General features: G+C 39.0%; 1 protein-coding gene across 1 annotated transcript in view; it reads right to left on the reverse strand.

The window, feature by feature from the left end:
* LOC121349260 (adenylate cyclase type 1-like) overlaps positions 1-21,137 on the reverse strand; it is a 106,371-nt gene that overhangs the window by 31,973 nt on the left and 53,261 nt on the right. Inside the window, exon 3 of the mRNA XM_041459503.1 lies at positions 9,258-9,376. Within this exon, the coding sequence (XP_041315437.1) occupies positions 9,258-9,376 (119 nt within the window). The remainder of the gene's footprint in view (positions 1-9,257; positions 9,377-21,137) is intronic.

Here is a 21,137-nt window from a genome sequence, read left to right on the forward strand (position 1 = left end):
GCACCTGCTGTTGAAGAATGAGGTGTAGAAGTTGTTGAGAACCTCAGCCTAGCTGAGAAAAGAGAACTTTGTCCAGGATAGCCAGGTCTCCTATTTCCTATTGGAGAGAGTCCAAGTTATCCCTAGTCTTTCTTTTGCTTGCAATATATCTATAAAAGCCCTTTCTATTATCCTCAATATTCATGGCCAATTCTATCTGGGCCTTGGCTTCCCTAACCTTGTCCCTAACTTCCTGTACAATTCCCCTGTTTCCTTCTCAGGCCACCTGTCCTCATTTCCACTTCCTGAAAGATTCTTTTTTTGCTCTGGGTTTGCTCAGCATCTCCTGATCCATCCATGAGGGCCTCCTAGCATTTTTGCCTGATTTCCTCTTTCTTGGATGCATTCTTCCTGAGCTTAGAAGAGGTGATCCTTGAAATTCAGCCAGCCTTCTTGGGACCCTTTGTGATCCAGGCTCTATGCCATGGGACTGTACTCAGCAGGTCCTTGAAGAGGCCAAAGTCTGCCAGGGAAGTGAGCTTGCTGTGTACCCTCCTCACTGCCTTGAGGTTCTTGAAACCCCCCATGTTGTGATCACTGTAGCCAAGGCTGCCTTGGAGCACTGCATTCCCCACCAGCTCTTCCCTCTTGGTGAGCACAAGGTCCAGTACAGCACCTTCTTGCTGGGTCTTCAATTGCTTGTGTACAGAAATTGCTCTTGACACATGTGAGGAACCTCAGGGATTATGTCCTGCTGTGCTGTCCCTCCAATAGATATCACAGTGGTTAAAACCCCCCCATAAGGACCACGGCTTGCAAGCGTGAAGCCATTTCTGTTTGCCTATGGAGGGCTTCATAAATACTCCTGATTGGGTGGCCTGTAGCAGACCTCCCCTATAACATCCTTGTCCCTGCCCTCCCTCTACTTTTCATCAACAAGCTCTTATTGGCGGAATACTTATCCTTCCCCAGAGTTCCATACACTCCAGCTGGTTCTTGATATGGGGGCTACATCCCCTTCTCATATCCCTTGCCTGTCTTTGCTAAAGAGACTAAAACCTTCAATTTAAAAGCTCCAGTCATAGCAGCCACATCTCCATCATGCCCATGGTATTATATCCACACAGGCCTGTGCACATTTATAGTTCCTCTTGTTTTTTCACCATACTACATGCATTTGTAGAGATGTGTCTGAGCCAGAATCCAGATAAAACGGACTCACTGGCTGGAGTACCTGGAACGCCTTTGCACTGTTCCAGGCATCCCTTAGAATTGTTGACACATGAATGTCAAGACTGGAAGGGATAGGTGCCCCCGTCCCCTGACTATCTGATTTAAAGCTCCCTGCATTAGTCTGGCAAGTCCCTGACCCAAGATAGTTTATCTTTTTGTCAGATGAGCCCTATAGTCCCTTAGAAAAACCAGGCCGGGCAAACTGAGTCCCATGGTCTGAGTAAGCAAAACCATGACTTACCAATCATATCAGGATTTTATCAGTAAATTCACAGGATTAGGAAGTTTGGCTAATCTGGTAAAAACTGAAATTACTTTGGTTTTTAGACAGACAAGATGTTAGTAATTGTAAGTTGCAACAGCACATTAATATTCTAATATATCCTAGAGGGAAAAATAACCAGTTGTTGAGCAGAGCTTCCTCAAATTTCTGCTGTGCACTTGATTTTAAAGTCTGTGGGATGCCATTGTGTTTCAGGAGCAGTGCTGTCTTGGGTTAGAGGCTTGCTTGCTCCTATTGCTTCCTGCTTGCTTACGAAGACTGATAGACCATATACTGAGTGTTACTGAAATGCCAGAGAGCAGCAGAACGAGACTAGTTAGAAATATTTCCTTCTGATTGCTTTACTTGAGATGCAAAGCACACTTTTTTTACTGGCTTTCTCTCTCAAGGTAAAATGGTTACTCTTTCCATGACTTAAAATCTCCATTGCTCCTCTAACACCTTCTGCTCATAGATAACCACAATATCCACTTGTTGATACAGCTACACATGGATTAGTATTGTCTTTCTTCTTCTGCACAACCATAGCAAGGCTGAATGTTTACTTTCCAGTCTTACAGCTCTTACTCTCATCTAGTAAAAGAAGTACAAAACTACTGGAGTTTTTAGGTTTCCTTTGTGTGATAGTATTTAGTTATAACTTTTTGATCAATTTTTAACTGATTCCTAGAGTGTAGCTTAAATTCTCCCCATTAAAAATTTGGCCTGTTTTTACATTCACCTTCTACAATTCATAGGAAAATTAGTTTATTTTCTACAAAGCAACCCATTTTTAAAATTAATAATATTTTATATATAAATTGCTTGTTTTAGTTATCAAAAAAACAAAATTTTCTTAAAATAATTATAACCCCAACATTTTGAAATATGCATAATCTGAAGAAGGGGATTATGGAACTGCAAAAGTCAACAATTTTACAAATAAATTTCTTCAGAGGAGTTTAGTTTGCTATAGAACATTTCATCTTGAAAGGTACCTGTCCCTCTGATCTTATGATACTTCTTTCTTAATGAAATGCATCTAGATTTCTGAAAACATAACCTTTAAAAAGAAATACTGTAATGACAGTTCTTTCAAGTAAAGTGTTACAAGGAATTACATTTACAGTTACCAATGAAGAGCTCCTGCTAAACACTACACACAGAAAACACATATAAACTAAAACATAAACTAAACTAAAATTGACATAAAACTGCATTCCCCACAGACTACTGCAACAAAGCACATATGATAGATAATGTATAAATATAGATTTGTAATGATTGAAATGCAATGTTTTTCTTTTGACTTTTCAGTCCACTCCTTCTTTGCTAATGACACAGACAGGGAGTTAGTGCACCATCTACAAGTTTGTGAATGACACCTAGCTATGTGGTGTGGTTGACAACATTGGAGGGCAGGGATGCCATCCAAAGGGACTGGATGGGCTAGAGAGGTGCGAGCCCCATGAAGTTCAACAAGGTCATGTGCAAGGTCCTGCACTGTAGCAGGCCCAGGGCCTGCAATGGCTCCTTGGCTGTCAGAAGCCTGAGCTAGGAAATGCCAAGTCATGATGACTGGACCTTAGAAGCCCCTCTCTTCCACCTTCAGACCCTGCTTATCTCTCTGTAAGCCTATAGGTCACTTTCCCTTGACCCTTGCTGTTGGACAATTTCCAAAACCCCTGTGAGGTTTAGAAACCCCTAATTCGGCCCAGTTCAGTAGAAGAACTGTCACTGAGAACCTTCGTGGAAGAACCCAATAAAGAATTCTTTGGAACCTTACACAGCGCTTCTCCTCTCTCTCCCGGCATCTGCTGCAGCACCTAGCAAGCTAAAGAGCTGAAATCACAAAGAACTGATATCATTTGACAACCTTTCTAAGGTTGCCTGCAGCTAGCAGCTGCGTGGGAGTTCAGACATGCTGTGCTGAGCACCACTGAGCTATCCGGACAAGGCAGCCCACCAGGCATAGCCTGGCTGGTAGCCGCCAATAAACTGCACTTGGGTTGGGGTAATCCCAAACAGAGATACAAATTGAGGCATTAGCAGATTAAGACCACTGCTAAGGAGGGCTTGGGGGTACTGGTGGATGAAATATTGGACATATGTCAGCACTGTAGGCTTGTGGCCCGAAAAGCCAAATGTATCCTATTACACATAAAAGGAAATGTGTCCAGCAGGTGGAGGGAGGTGATCCTGTTCTCTCATGAGACCCCACCTGAATTTTCAGCACAGGAAACACATGGACTGGTCGGAGTGTGGCTGTTCAGCCTGGAGAAGAGAGGACTCGAGGGAGACATAGCAGCCTTCCAGAGCCTAAAGGGGGTATTACAGCAGAGCTGGAGATGGAGTTTTTATCAGGATCTTTACTGATAAGACAAGTGGGAGTGGTTTTAAATTAAAACTGGGTAGATTTTAATTAGATATAAGGAAGAAATTCTTCGCTAGGAGGGTGGAACAGGTTTCATAGAGAAGCTGTGGATACCCCATCTCAGGAAATATTCCAGCTTGGGCCGGTCAGGCTGTTGAGCAACCTTATGTAGTGAAAGATGAACCTGACTCAGACACAGAGACTGGACTGGATGATCTTTAAAGGCTCCGTCCTACTCAAACCATGCTATGATTTCATGATTCCAATGTTTAATGAAAGTTTCCTGAGGACTTTTTTTTTAAGTTACCTGGACTGTTTGGTTTGAAACACCAACAGCACTTTCTAACCTGTTCTAGTATATAAAATCTGAACAAAAGCCAAGCAACAGTGCAGTGAGGAAGTTCAGGAAAGGAAACAGTATAAACAGACATTTCTCTCCTCTGTCACAGAGACAAACAGGTTCAGCACTGGCATATGAGTTACATACATCATTATCTCGTACTCCTTGACAATCTGAAACATTTCTGTGTTAACAAGACCTGAGTTATCACTCTGAATCCCTTCTGTATTCCTGTTTTCTCCCGCCGTGATCTCTGCAGGCAGGCATAGACAGCACCTGAACTGTGCTGCAGCTCTCCTGTACCACAGCAGGAAGCAGCTGCACCTTCTAGAACTGAGTGCAGAAAGCTTGCGGCTTGGTTTAAAAGATTTAAGCTGCTTCCCAAGTGTGAGTATTGACAGAGCAACTCTTTTGTATGCCACTCTATGGGTCATTCAGAAGGAGAAGTCCTGCCAACTTACACAAGAGATTTGACAGCTTGTAGGTAGTAAATGTTCAGTTTTAACAGTATTCATTCATGTGCTTTGTGCACTTGAATAGTCCTGCTGTTTTCAATGGAGCCACTTGCATAAACAAGTACTTTACAAAATAAGGAGGGGTTGTATGCCCTGTTTTTTATTTTAATTTGGGCCATTTGTTTAATTAAAGTACAACTTACAGTAAAAATGGTATTTTAATGGCACATGGTGCCTCAGAAGGTAAACTGTAGGACTCTTTTTGCCTCAAAGGTGAAACACAAGGGAAGTTTATTAATAATTTTATGTGTGACTCACTTCAATGTTTAAGAAAAAAGTGGTCTCTAAAAGTAAAGAGGGCTGTTAAAAATAAAAACAAAGGGAGGCTCTGTTTTTTTACATAATAATAATTTACGAAAACTAGTTCACTGTGAAGTCTTACAAGTTCAGAAAGTCTAGATACAGAAGTCTGTCCATAGGCATCACAATCACAGCTTTTTAAAATGTTGGAATGGTTAAGTTAAATTAAAAAATTATTTAAGGTCTGATGTTTTTTGAAAGACAAGACAGACCACAAGTATTTGCCCACAAATATGTGCAGGTTGTGTTCTGGCTTCAGAATTAGTCTCAAGAACCTCTAAAATGCTACAAGGAATCTTTTTATTAGTAGCTTTGAAATCAGGCAGTGTGTTTCCTAAAATTAATGTATCTTCTTACAAAGCATCCAGTTCTATTTCACGCTTGAAAAAAAAAAAAAAAGGTTAAATGAGACTGCTGTAACTGAGGCCCAAGAAATTTTTAGCTGTTCAAAGTTTACTTTCTTTTTGTCTCTTCAACATTGTTTGAGTCATAGAATGAAGCAAGAAGTTGTGTGTTAATATAGGAAGCCAGCCATATCCTTATTCATCCATGAGCTGAAACAGTTTCATAAATATCTAATATCCATTCCAAAATGTGTTGAGGTTTCCACGCAGGGCATATATTTGAGCTGAAACTCAATTTGAAATTTTCATAATTGAATTATGGGTCTATGGAGAAATTCAGTCAGGACTAGTGAGTTTTTACAATGGACACTACCTACATATGTGATCTGTATATTTCTCAGCCCTGTATGAATAAGGCAAGAAGAAAATATGAATCTTAAATTCTTAACCTAATCTTAGAAAAAGCATGTCTCCATGTTACAAAACATATTTCTGAGAATCACTGAAGAGCTGGTCTGTTGGGTAGCCTTTACATGTAACTTTACACCTGGTTCCCACATCTTTCATGGTGTCCTTCCTTGTCTGGGACTACCCCAGTAAAAAAAAAAACCACTTGTACTGTACTTGTGTACTGTAACAGCCTGTGGTCTGTATACAGATTATTTCCTTCTGATAAACCATAGACACTTTATTACCTGTAATTATTTTAGTTTTTTAGTTTATTTTTAGTTTATTTATTTAGTTTATTAATTATTTTTAGTTTTCTTATTGTTGAGTTTATTGTCCTCACTGGGCTAATGCTATATCAGATGTGTATTTCCATATCTTGTTTTGCATAGTGCATTTGCATTAGGTTATTGGTCTCCATTTAAAACACATGCCCTCATTTCTTACTGCACAGCAATACTGTTCAAAAACTTCACACGGTAGCAGATGTACTACAGATCTGGGAAGAGCTGATCAAAGCATGACACATTCCCCTCCAGAGCACAGCGAGTTGCAGGCAGTCATTGGGTAGTTGGTAAAATATTCACCAATTAATTTATAAACCAGAGCAGTTGCCATAGTTATCTGAAATATGCCAGTACTTTTCCCCAGTCCATCATTCACTTCTTACAGAGGTCTCCACTGTAGCGTGCTTTTCTGGGAGGAGGTAAAGAAAGTAGCTGTATGAATCTTTTTTCACATGTAAGATTAAATATTCTTTGCCCTTTTTTCAGGCAGCTATTTAGAAGACTGAAACAGATGTTTTCTGATACTTATGAGGGTATTTTTTTTTTTGCTGTTAGTTTTTCAACAGATAAGGAATGGAAAAATCATGTAATCTACTAATTGCATGCCTGCTTCCTTCAGACTATCTTTTCTGCAGAATAATGCTCTGATACCACCAGGTATTTGCAGGGAGAAAAAGAAAGCATTGCAAAAGGAAAAGTGTAGCACATTTTCTATTTTCCCCTGTGTAGCTTTGGAGTTAAAAAACCCTGGAATATAGAATTATAGAGGGGCTTTTTGTTAGTTTGTTTTAGTAGCAGCACTTTACAGAAAACTTGATATGAAGAGGACAATTCACAAGAATATAGGAATGATCTCTCAGGTTTACTTGTTATGCCACTTGAACTGCCACTACCCAGAAGAAAAAAAAAAAAAAAGTGGTTTTCATTTCCTTAAGAAAGTAAATCAAACACTTATTATTGGCACTGACCACCAGCAGCCCTGCCAAAGGTATGTTGTAATGCTGTTCTTCACATTGGTGTCAGGGTGGCACCTGCTGGGAGTTCCCCTTCATCCTTCAGATCTACACAGTCACGAAACTTCTGGGATGAAATTCTGTCCTACTGGGATGTGCTAGCCACAGACTGCTGGGTATTTATTGGACACAATTTCAACCCACTTTTTAATTGTTATTATAATTGTAGAATAGTTGCATTACTGAAATAAAAGCCAATAGAGTTTCTTATAAGTACAGATAGTGAAGGGAGGCCTGCTATATTCAGTTCTCTTCCCTGAGGATCTTACCTGTGACACTAAAATGACCCCATACTACTTGGGCTTCATTTGCCCCAAAAATGCCTTCTTAATGTCAGACCACCTCTCCAGACAGGGTGTTTTGATTCAAAGACTTTTATGAACTCCACATCAGAGCAGTGAATAAGCCACAAAAGTTTTAGCAGTTATGTGAAAAAAAGGTCATGTAGGAAAAAGAACTACTCCTGAGGTTACATTTCAAAAAGATCTTAGCAAAAGGGAGGACTCAGAAACACTATAATTAACTGCAAAGCAATGCTTTCTAAGATGACTCTAAACAGTGTAATGAATGCAGAGACTTATGACACATACAAGATATAAATATACTAATCATGATATAATTATCAGTCTTGCCTTGACCCTGAATATAAGGGCAACTAACAGTAGCATACATGTGTTTCATAGCACTGTGGGGACATAATTTTTAAACACAATTTTTATAAGTATATTAAGGAATGTGATCACCAAAGGGTCAACGTAGAAGACACCCAAGCATCAAAACCTGGCATACCTGAGATTGATTAGAAAAACTGACTGCAAATAGACAGACAGGTTATTATTCAAAGATGGAAGACTGGCAAGAAAAAGAAAAAAAAGTGCAAATGGTGCTGGTGAAGAGTGCAACAGAATAAAACCATATGACATAAACAAGGGAAAGTGAAGGAGTAAGATAACTCAGATTTTGAATGTGTCCTTCAGGAGCTCTCAAGTCAGACTGACAATTGAGAACCATCAGATACTGTAAACAACATCATCATTTTCAGCATCAGCTTTGGGGTAGTGTGCGTGTAGAACCAATTTTAAACTGATTGTTAAAGACGAAGTTTTGTAAGCAAACTGATGAGATTAATATTATGCAAGATTTAACCATTAACATGAAGTAAACTACTAATTTTTAATTCAGTAATGTTAAATTTTACAGCGTAAAACTGACCTAATTCTGAACACTCCCATCACGGACATCTCTGATTCCCTTAGTGACAGAAATGCTTTTAGTTGCAACAACTTAGTCACTAGGAAATGGTCCTTGCATATATTAAAGCCAGCTCAATGGGAGATAGACTAAATCTTGAGAGAAGAAATTTAGCAGTGGAGGAGGGAGAGGAGGAGGTGCTGAAGTTTACTCCTTTGCTACATGAGTACACCATGCAAATCAAGGCAGATCTGTGGCATCACTTACTAACACTGCACCTTGTTTAGTAAAAGGGTGACACCAACTGAACTTCTTTGATGCTGTTTTTGATGTGGAAGCAAGGCACTTGGCAGTAGTGTAATAAAACACAGACAAGTTCTTTAAGGAATTTGTTCGGGAGGCAAAGAAGAATAAAAAATAAGAATGCACTTCAAGAAAAAGCAGTATAAATGACAGTACTTGCACACAGTCAACTATTGAACAAGAGCAAGAAGCAGAACTGAGCCTTAGTCAATAATCTCTGGGGGGTAATGCTCATGTGATGTGGACAAATACACATTTCTTTACATTTGCATCACACTTTCTTTTGGTGTTTCCATGCTATTACCCAGGAAAATCTATTAATTTAGAAGTAATTAATCTTACTATAAAAAAAAATGCAAAAACTACCATGCAGAATAAATATTCCTGTTCACCCAAAACATAATACAGTACAAAACCAATGGCTAGTCATTTGGAAAAAGCTGTCAGTCTCCCAGAACTACTATTCTAAGACATTTATTGATTCAGACATCTCCTGAGAAGATTATTAAATCTTCCTAGTGCACCCATTCTTCTACTCTGTATAAATGATAAATCTTCATTTTATTGCTTGGTTTTTTCCTCTGAAACCTGAGTGCAATTATACATCACTGTTCTTGTACTAAATATTCTTAGTTCTTTAGTTTATTTCATGGGCTGCATCAATCCTACCTAACATTGTCATGCCTTTGAATGTAAATCTTGTGGAAAATCCTTTCTGGAGGCTTCAGGAAGTCTTCCTTCATTTCCATTGCAACATTCCTGGGCAAAAGGCTCATCAGGAGACGTTCCTAATAGAAAACATAAGCAACATTAGTTTTATGGTATAGTGTGTGACCATTTTTCAAAGTTTTAAACTAGCAAACTGGACAATCTTCTCTTAATCTGCTTCCTTAAAATGTCTGCTGCATAAATAATGTGAAACATTTCTCTCAAACCCCTGCAAACTGTGTGGGTGTATTTTTTTAACTTTTCTGCACTAAAAAAAAAAACCCCAAAAAACAAAACACTAAAAAACCAAAAAACAAACCCCCACAATGAATCAGAAAAAAACAAACCAAAAAGCCAACTTCAAGAGTGTATAACTGTCCATATTTTTGATTAACATTACAGTTCTAATAATAGCAACTCACTTTATTCTTAGCTGCATTTATCTGTCTGAGAAAGACCTCCCAGGATCATTTGCTATCCTTTTGTGTGTTCTATTTCTTCCTGGATATAATGAAAGTGTTACATTACAAGGACTATGACAGCTGGTTATTAAGCAGTAAGAATGGATTTAGCCACTGTCAAATTCAGTGGAACAGTAAGCACAGTTTTAATGGCATCTTAGCCAGTGTGGCAATGTCTTTAATGAACTGCATCAGTACAAAACCCTGGCTAAACACATCTTCTTGCTATACTCCAAGAGAAATTTTTACCATGGGTCACTGACCAGCATAAAAAGAGTCTCTAATATTATGGATCTTGTCAGTATTGACTATAAAGGCCCATGTACTTTTTTCACATATTCTGGCCTATTCACAGGTACCATTTGGAAAATCTGCAACTGCTGTTCTTAGGTGTTGTAATGTGTCATTAGATACCTACTCAAGTTGTGTTTTCACACAGAAAATGCTTGCCATTTAAAATGCATTTCCATATTTATCCATCAGACTTGCTAGTTTCAGCCATGGCAACAGTCTGAACGAATTCACATAACCACATCTGATCTGATTCAGGAATCTCAGGTTCCAGACAACAATGGATGAGGCTAGGAGCAAGGAAGGTGTACCCTTGGTGGAAGAGGATTAGGTCAGGGAATAATTAAGCAAACTGGATAGATGTAAGTCCATAGGCCCTGACAGGACACATGCACAAGCTCACTGAGTGTACAGTTAAACATGGTGACTGGGAGAAGTGATGCAAGACTGCAGAAAGAAAAGGTCACTTCTCTAGCCAAGTGCAAGAAGGAGGGCACAGAACCAAAGTTTCACTTTGGGTCCTGAAAGTGATGAAGGATCTCATCCTGGAAACCAAGGTGGTTAGACGATGACTTCCAGTGTGCCCTTCCTGCCTCAACTAGTCTGTGATTCTGTTATCTGACAATCGAGAGCCACTGTAATGGCAGCTGCAAGATGTCAGCGAAGTGCATATTTTGGCTGAACCTTATCCTCTTTTCTTTAATCAATAGTAAATAAATAAGGAGCAAAAATTAACACTGAGAAGAGGGTATGGGCAAGTGCTATTATGCTGCTAACATGCACACATTCACTAGATAAAGCCATTAAATAATACTCAAAGTTTATGCAAAGGGTTTTTTATCTTAACAGTTTCTTCTGGAAGACACATTGAAAGAAATAATAAGTTAAACTTTGCAGAACTGCCCTGGTGAACTTTAGACTAAAGTTCTGTCCTGAGTTTGTGGTGGTTAAATTGTCTTGAGGCTACGGACTGTTAGCTAACTCTATTTTCTACTCTTCTGCTATGTTCATCAGCTGGTGCATAGCTCCGGACATTCTGCCCCTGCAAGAACTGGTGACATAACCCAGGCTGGACAGATGTTGAGCTGTGAGTTATCTCTGGCACCAGGGAGGCGAGATCCCCAGCTGACAATAAATATCTCGCCTTGACGCAAGATGTAGGGAGATAAGCTAGGAATTCCCGACTGTGAGACACATTACTTTACTAATTATAAAAGCTATACAAATTTTCATGGAGGTAGAAGTGTCTTACACACACCCTGGAAACGTGCATGACTTCTCCCATGAGTTCGGATGCAAGTTCTGCAGTTACGTTCCAGGGAATTGAGAGGAAGGATCCTATGTGTTCCCCATCAGCAATCGGATGGTAAGCTACATGGAATCCTAATCTACACTATTTCTTTACTAGCTGTAATATTAGGTACCTCAGTTATGCACTACGTGTTATCTTGTAGTAGTGTTTCTTTCATTTATCCTGTGTAGTATGTCATCTGTTAAAGTCTTATGTCTGTTAAATTTGTGTTAATTAAATAAATAATTGTAATAGACCTAACTGACTATTGTTAAGAACCTGTGAGTGATGTGGGCTGCAGGCTACCCACAACAGTCCTACTGCCAGAAATCTGAGTCAAAGGCAGGACTTAAGCTCTCCTCTAGATTTGTAACAATGTACACCAAGAACATTGCAAAGAATATTATGGACTTCAATATTCGTTGACACTTTACACATATAGCCACTTCCAATTAACCAAAGTATCTCACATGACTAAAAAATGGTTATTCACTCTAAATTTTATGTTGATTTAATTAAGTATACTTATATTTCTGCAGCAGTATTGTATTTGGGTAACCCAAATTTTGGGTTACAATCCAAAACAAGTATTTTGTCCATAGTGGATCTTACGAAGCTCTGTTGACTGCTACTTGTGTCCTAAAGTTGATTTACTGTGTTAAGAGAAATAAACTGAGGTTATGAAAGGAGATGACCAGCTCTCAGGCAATAGAGAACCCATACAAGACAGGAATTTGGACTGATGGTTAAATTCTCTGATGCTTAAGATGACAAAAGTGATGTTGGAATTTCATAAGTATTGTTCTGGATGAGAAATTTACAATGTCTGATAAGGACTAAATGTTCTCTGGAGCTTCTCTTGCATTGAACACATTAAAAAAAATCTTCACTATTTTGCTGAAATGGATTAATAAATTCCAAAACTGTTAAGGAGACACTGGGTTTAGACTTTTGTTTCCTAGAAAGTCAAACAACCAGACAAACAAGCAAACAAAAATTATACTGACAGACTCTTCCAAAGAGCAGTGCTAACTGAATAGTTCTCCTATGGCCTGCAAATACAATTACAATACGTGAATAAAAAGCTCACAGATAAATGTCTGCAGTGCATGGCAAATAACATGCAATCCAGGGAAGTAATAAGAATCATTAATGTGAAAGCAGCATTGGAGAGTTGTAGGATGCAGCACCTAACAGCACTGAAAAGTGCAGATATCAGATGTATTAAGGGAGGCTACAAAAATAATGATTTTTATACACGTTAGGTTGACTACAACAAGAGCTGAAGGGAGCACATGAAAATCCTCTATCAAATTATGATGACTTGCTTTTTTCATTAGAGATGAGAGTGAGACAGAGATGAAATTAGGGATAAGATTCCTCACCAAGTGAGGAAAGTCTCAGTTACGGCTTTCTCAATGGGCAACCACTGCTGACCTTTCAGACCAAGAAGGGAAGAAGCAGCATGACTGTAAGCAGCATGACTGCATGATTTGTCCCTGAAGGGAAGACTGGAAAATGTAAGAAATAACCCTGCAATGCAAAGTATCAAAACACTGAAAGTAAATTAAACACACTATCCAGCTCTCTAGAAAGAATATAAGAAAAGTCTCTTCTATTTACAGCAAAATCTCATCTGTCAAGCAAAGCAGTATTGCCCTTCAGGTCAGCCTAAGGAATGCTGAAGGACTCAGAGTTTTGGAGCAGCAAGAGTGAATTCATGTACACAATATATAGCTGTTGGTAGGTTTGGGAAGGGCCTCTGCCTAGATTTCTATTCAGTAAGTCCTACAATTTTTGTCCAGTTTTTTTATTTGCTCCTATATGGCTGATCTGATTACAAAAGTAATCTGGAAACCAGGCTAAAAGGAAAACTAGGTGTGTGGGATAGTGCATTGAATGGAAAAAATGACAAAACCAATGGAAGACCATTCACATTTATGGGACATTCATGCTTGAGTGGTTGTTACCTCCAAGAGGGGTGGGTGATGACAGGAAAAAATAGAAAGAGTGGAGCAGGGAGCACTAATCAATTAGCAACAACTTTTACCAAAATAAAACAACACTCATGTTGCAAACCTTCTAATTGGTCACAAATTATTTTGTGTTGAGGTAGCCTCAACATGTGACATATTCCTAAACACAAGGTCTAGTAGAAACAAAATGTTTCTACATTTTATTCTTTCTCAATGATTCACAATGTTTTTTTAGGATTATTACAGCTGTTTTCAGAACATTAAATTTTGGCCACACAACCAACTTACACTATTTTAGGAATTTGTACTCTCTTCTCGTGCTGTACATCTTTACTCAGCATTAAAATGGTCTAAAGTGAAATCACATGCTGAAAAAAAAATTACTTTCAGAGACTAATTGTCAGTCAATGGTTTTGCACTCCCTGCAGAAATCTCACTAAGAAAAGAAAATGATAGATGAGGACATACATCTCCTTCATTCACAACCTTTTACATTCTCAGTCCTGTTCTGGGATTTCAAATGCCAAATTTAGCTGCCTCTGCCAATGGTATCATACTGATTAATAATGATTACTACTCTACTAATAAAGACAGCTATTTTTGAAAGGGACAATCAATTTAGAAAAACATTCAAATTTCTCTCTCCAGCAATGGAGTATCACTAGAAAACAGAGGAGGCACAAACATTCATTTTGACCCCAAGGCAAGTCAAAATGTGCATACCAAAACAATTAGGAATTGCTCAGTGTTACCTTGGCCCTATTCAACATCTAGTACTATTATGCATGTGACAAAGAATGAAAATATGCCAAGGCAGAGAAATTGATAAGAAAAAAGTGTTTCCCATGTAGCCATGATATTTTATGAAAAATCCTTTGCTAGGATTTTTCCCTCCTGAGGAGCTGAGTGCCTCAGGAAAGAAATGTAAACAATAACTGTCTGCTGCTGTGGAATGCAACAGGTGCATCTGTGATTGGGGCATGCTGGTTGTTTCTAATTAATGGCCAATCACAGATGCAGCTGCATTGGACTCTGAGAGTCACAAGATTTTGTTATTCATTCTATTCTTGTTCTTTCAAGCCTTCTGATGATCTTTTCTCTCTATTCTTTTAGAATAGTTTTAATGTAGTATTTTAATATAATATATATCATAAGATAATAAATCAGCCTTCTGAAAACATGTAGTCAAGCCTCGCGTCTCCACACATGGGGAGTTCACAACATTTCCCATTGTTAATGGACAAAAAGACCCAGTGTTACTGCTTGGAACATCCCCAACCCTATTTACAAGTACGTAGCCCTGGACTGCAACTTTCTTTTCGGGTTGGACCCAAGAAAAAACTATAATAGTTATTCAAGACTTGACTAGACAAAGCCAGAGTTGACCAGAACTGGTGTCACTGGCAATCCTGCTGTGAAGGAATGGTTGGACTCAATGATGTCCAGAAGTCTGCTTTGACCACTGTGTATCAAGGTATCTCCCCTCGTACACAGCAACCAGGAGAAGTGGGTGCCTGAAGCCTCCTGAGGAGCCCTGAAGCCATCTTGCTGTCTCACCACACACAACTGGGTCTTCTAAAACAGAAGAGGATCTCAAATCTCAGCATCCTCCAGGAGCTGTGTGATATCTCATTTCTGAGAAGGGAAAGAAGCAAGCAGACACTATTGAAGAAAAAAGCCCCCATCATCTGCATGCTCTATTCTGCCCCAACACTCTCTTCAGCTTTCTCCAATTTGGAGGCTTCTCACCACAATTCCCTCCTCTATCCCCATCCCTGCCCTGGACAATGCCTCTCCCACAAGCATGCCGGCTCTGCTCTCCTGGCTGTGTTTTTATGGGAGTCCCCAGTGTGTATTCCTAACACATTTCTCGTGCCTGCCTCCAAAAGATGATGTCTGTTCCACTCCCATTTTGAAAATCATACTCTTTTCTCATTTTAATTCTCATTCCAAACACTTATAAGTTACTCAAAGTCCTTTAAAATTTTCTCCTTGATTTAGAATCATTCCATGCTATTGTCCAAATATTATGCAGTTATTCCTATTGTACAAAATTACTTGTTTTGACATCTGTATGGGAAATTACTCTGACACATTTTCAATTTCTTTCAGCAAGCTGTAAATGAATCCATACTCCCTTCATCAGAAAAGAAGGCTCGCTCAAAAGCACATTAATATCTTAAATGTTCCTAGCCAACATCCTCACAAATTTCTATCCAAAAACTGGCTGTGCTTCCCCATGCTAAGTTGTATTCCTGTAGTTGATCATGTGAGATAAAGAAAATAAAATGGAAATACTATTTATAGTCACTGCAGACTACTTTATCAAAGGAAACAGCTGTCATTTTTTTTCTGAGATAAGCAACCAAGCTGAGAGAAGCAACCAAGGGAACTGTAGCATTGCCTCAGAGCTGCAGGCTCTTGTGTTTCTCTGGTTCCTTGAATCTCATTGCTCATTGTCCCCTCACCCTACTGTACATGCACATCTGCTGGAATTAATTTTGAGAATGAAGAAACAGTCTGGAAGGGCCATGTAGAAAACTGTATTGCTTTGCATGCTTTTCAATCCCATGAGAGCAGGACTGTGATGGATACAGCTCCATCTCTTTCAGCCAGCTTCATTAAATTCCTCCTAAACTGCTCCTTCCATCCAGCATGCTGGCACTGCCTTCACCCCTCAGGGAGTCTGAGCCTCACACCTGGATGGCAGAGAGCTCTGTCTAGTGGAATTTGCTCTAAATGGGACTTGGAGGTTCCCAATTTTGTGCTGGGGAAAGCAATAAATCTGCACAGTACTCCAGATCCTGGTCTCTTTTCACCCTCCCTAGCACTGAACCACATTATTCAGGATATTCTTCATGCCCATGTTACCTTTTTTTTTTGCATTTTCATAGCAACTTTAGGAAGGAAGAAAGTAAAAAAAATAAAAATAACATGTGACAAAACCAGGTTTGACATATTTGTTTCTTGGCTGAAAAAACATGAATATTTTTGTTTTCTATAGTAACAGTCCAACAATGATGACACATAGGAAAAGGAGCTCAAAATAGAAAGAAGATTTTGATCATCTACTCTACAAAATTCCTTTACAATTTGGAATATGAAATCTAACCCAACAATTTTTGCAGTCTATCACAGATCTTCTTTTGTTATTGCTATACTTAAGAGGAAAGTGCCACCATATTTTAAAACAAATTTTCCTCCCTAGAGAAGACAAGCATCAGACATGCAAGTAAAACAGTAATGAGACTGTTTCAGGGTCAACTCATCTATATAATTTTGAGATTCAGTTTCTAGTTAGTCAGCAGGGACTCCAAAGTACATCCTAAATATTACCCCCTCCTACATAATATTATCATTATACCATGCTCAATTTTGTATAATTTTAAAAGTTACATCTTAGTGAGTTCACAATCTGTCACCCTTTTATTATACTACACAGCCATTTAAATTCCCTCTAAGGAAAAGCAAAAAAAAAAAGGAGAGTGAAAAGAAGCTTAATGCAATGCATGGAAGAACAGTTGTGTACAACTATTACGATTCATTAATACTTTTTGTAAGCTGAAAAACATAGACAGCAGATTTCATTCAGTGAATTATTGGAAATTCAGCTACACTATGCCCTTTCTTCCACCTAAGTACATGAAATAGCTCTGTTAAAGACGGTGAACTTCAGATGCCACAAGGTGGCAATGTTTCAGAACAGTCCTGAGATTTCTTGGAAAATTCTATTTATCAGCAAGTCATTACTACAATCATAATCATAAAAGACCATCCCTAAAAAACCAAGATACCTAATGCACAAATTCTGAGTAGTAAGAGAATGGCTAGCAACACAGTTATGGTAGATGACCAATACACTCTGTATAATCTGCATGATGCATTCAGTCTGAATACTCCTATACCAGACCAATTTGACATCTTTCTATGGTTATTATTGTTGTTTAAATAATGGAAAGGAAGGATTCATCAGCACAATAGTGTTTAATGAGGCATTGATAGTTTCCACATGGAACATTGTTAGTCACAATGGAGATGGTAAGGCCTTGGGAAAGAATTAGGAGAACATGAAGTCTTGGCTAAAACAGAAGGCAATGGGCTGCATGGAGTGCAGAAACACTGGGCTAGAGAGTGGGCATAAGGAAATCATAAAACTGCTTGAATATATAGAGTCCACAAGACAGCATTCAAGAAGTAGCATGATAAGAATGAGAAAAACTCGGACATTGTACTTGGTGGGTACCATATAGAAAAACACATGAGCTAAATAAGTGTCAGAGACTGAAGTAGTTCATGCCTTAAATATTGCTGTAAAGGAGTTTTACCCATTATAGCAAAAACTGTATAAAGAAGCCAGAATCACAGAATCCCCTCCTTGAAGATTCCTGACTGGACTGTGAGTTAAGCTGTCCAGATAAGTTAAAGGGGACACTACTGTTCAATCATCTCAGGCTGAGGGAGAAGAATATATCCACAAGAAAGCCAAACCCAGCAGCTGCCCTGACAATCATCTCTCTCTGAGTTTGGGGTGGGGAGCCAGCCCACAGAGGTATACACATACTCCTCCTGCAACTGAGGTTGAGGGAAGAGGTTTCAGGTGCATGGCATAACCTCTGCTCAGAAGGCACTGAACACCCATCCTCCCTTACACGAATTGGCCCAGCTGTGAAACCCCCACAGGCCGTATGCCCAGGACATTCGTGTAAGAGGCAACTAAGGGGTGTCATAATCCATCAAAGATCCCCCCCCCCAGGACTACACGTGATGCAAAGTGATGCAATCGATCCAGAGTCTGCTGCAAGAGACTGCGTAAAACTGCCCCCCCCCCCCCCCCCCCAGAGGGGAGGTACCTGGGCATTCCCACCTGGCCTGAGTATACTTTAATTCATCAGATTCTGTGCTTTAAAGGGGGACCTTCACCACCAAAAAGACCAGCTGGAGAGGATCAATGGGATGACGGTGGGATCCAGAGAGTGGTGATATTTTCTTTATTCTCTCTCTGTCACTCTTTCTGTCCCCCCACCTCTTTTCTATTTCTTTCTCTTCCTTTCTCTCTCTCACTCGGTCTTTCTCTCTCATATTTTCTATCAAATAAAATCCATACTATTTAGTTTGACATAGGGTCTTGTTTGCACCTTAATTCAGGCAAAAGCATTTCTAATAATATTAAAACTGGACTGTAACAATAAGTTGGAAACCTCTGCATGTAAAGAAATGCCAGATACTCCCTAATCACAAAATTTCTACGGAATATCTATGGAATGACACTATCCTAAAAAGGCAAGTGTGATTCCTGAAAGGACTAGAAGATTAATAGTAGGCTAAGTAGAGATCAGCTCCACAAATCTTGTTCAAATAGGAGCAAGAGCTGAGAAAGGTTAAGAGAATAAAGAAGAAAACTGAAAGCATAAAAAGCACAAGCTATCTTCCTAGTTATCCTCATATCTATTAAATCAGAGTGCTCTAGAAATACATTAATAAAGATCAATCACCAGAAAGGGTAGCTAGCAGTTGATACCAGATACAAACTGGCAATGAATAAATCATGCAGTATCCAAACTACTGTTAGTCTTTTTACTTTCATCTTTTATCTTTAATATTTACTCCCTCTGAAAAGTCACTGACAATATCCAATGTGTCCACAAAACTATTATAGAAACTTGACAGGAAAAAATTATTAACTCATTTCCATTAATAGAAATCTTCCTACTGGAAGTGAACTTGAGAGAGAGGAAAAAAATAGTGCCTTTATAGTTAAGGCATATTTATTTGCCTCATTTTAGTGCAGGCAAGTAGCCATACATATATAATCAGATCACTCTCTAGAGCAGATAATTTGAACGCTCTCTTATGCTTGGCAGGAAAGGAGGAAAAGCATTTCTGCAGTACATTGCCAGGGATAGGTATTTCTCAACTCCAGCAGTGTTAGCTTAACAAACATCTTTATTTCAATCATACTTCAGCAGGATTTTAATAAGTAGGTTCTTAAGGGCATATCAATGAAGATGAAACTTTGTGTGGCACAGAAGAGTCACTGAACATACTTTTCTAAATCTTCCTATGTGGAAAGAAAACATTTTGCCCCTTGTCCTGCAGAGTCAGGAAGGCTAGTTTTTATATCCAGTGAAAAGATCCCTTCATGGTAGCACTGACTGTATGCACAGGTAGTTTGAGTATATATGTTAAAAACAAAAAAGGCACACTTAAAGCACAAATTCAAAAATTATAATTTATTCATTGAAACTATTTTCTGATTCAAATAAAGAGAGGTCTTAAAAATTATCACAAAGAGCACTAATCATCTGCTAATGTCGTGATCAGAGGGAACACAGAAGTACTAATGCAATTCCTAAGCTGGCCTGCAGATGGGACATTTGTGAACTCAGGTTTGTTAGAGGCTTAAGTGCCACACACCGTCCTGTGTTCCATCATGAACAGGACTGGGACAACAATCCTGTTATTGTATTTCTTCTTCCAAAATGTTAGGCAAATGGACTCACAAGCAGTGTCAGCTTTACCAATGTTACCCTTTCCATGGTAAATGGAAGAGCAGACAGATTTTTACTGGCTTACCCATGGTGTACTAAGTTTCCTCTACAGTTAGAAAATGTCTTTCCATTCCACGTCTGTGTCTGGTTTGTTCCACCAATGTAACAATGAATATCTTGATTAGGTAAGGATGTATTCCTCAGGAAGGGAATGTCAGAGAGCTCAACCTTTGGCAAGACGGACACATCCCCCTCTTCTGCCCTCATTAATGCTCCAACCCTCAACTAGTAGAATTTTTCTTGAAGAACATGCTACATGTTACAGCTCAAGCTGCTTCTGGGACTGTGTCATTCTCTGACTTTCCTCCATCCCCAGAGTGTTGCATATAGGTAAAGCCTTATAAAATAAGAACCTTGTTACCCTTGTAAAATCATGCCTCAGGCCTTCACCTTTGGCTAAGTACAGCTAACAGCTAGCCTAACAAGTTCCCATGAGAAAGGAATATGCACCTGTAAAAAATAGAGTCTTCTAGCTGTGAGAATGATTCTGTACCCACGAAAAAAGAATGTAAACATCATTAAAGAGGAAAGCTTTGACAGACACATAACACTAGCAACTACTAACCAATGAACCATAAGTATCTAACCAATTAGAATTAAACACAATGCCTTTAGAAAACTATATAAATATGAGCTGTGAAGAATAAAGATTGGCTATTGTGGAGGACTTGTGAGTCTCTACTGTGACACATGAGTTATGATATTCTCCTTCCCCACACTCCTCCAAAACCCACATATCTCCATCAACTCTACATAGATAAGTGGCAAATTTCTGTGGTGTCCTCTGGCACCTGGTTGAGGAATGGAGCCAACATAGGGAAGCAGCGAGAGAAAGGCCACTAACATCTCCAATCTTCTGTTCTTGCTGCTGGAGCCAACACAATCTGCAGCTGAGAGTCCAGAATTAGTGGAACTTTGAGGACACAGTTCTGTGCTAGTACCAACGCTTCACACCACTGCTACTGTCTGATACAGCATCACACACTTTCATTTAGAGTTGTGGCAGTGACTCAGTTTAAGCACATGCTCTTTTTTAGTACAGATCTCTGCTGATGGCAGAAAAATCTTCAGTAAAGATAAGCTTTTTGATTGCTATTGATAGATGCTGAGCCCACTAGTGGGTGTAAGCAAACTAAGGAATAAAAAAAACCCCAGGAACCTGAAGTCAATAAAAGTAATTTTAGAACCTAAGAAAGACATATTCAGTGACAAGCAGTTAGCATTTCCTTTTTCAAAAACCATAAATGCCTTTATTGTAGCAATAGGAAAGAAAA

Source organism: Pyrgilauda ruficollis, unplaced genomic scaffold (genome assembly GCF_017590135.1).
Source record: "Pyrgilauda ruficollis isolate IOZ18807 unplaced genomic scaffold, ASM1759013v1 scaffold137, whole genome shotgun sequence".
Classification (NCBI taxonomy): Eukaryota; Metazoa; Chordata; class Aves; order Passeriformes; family Passeridae; genus Pyrgilauda; species Pyrgilauda ruficollis.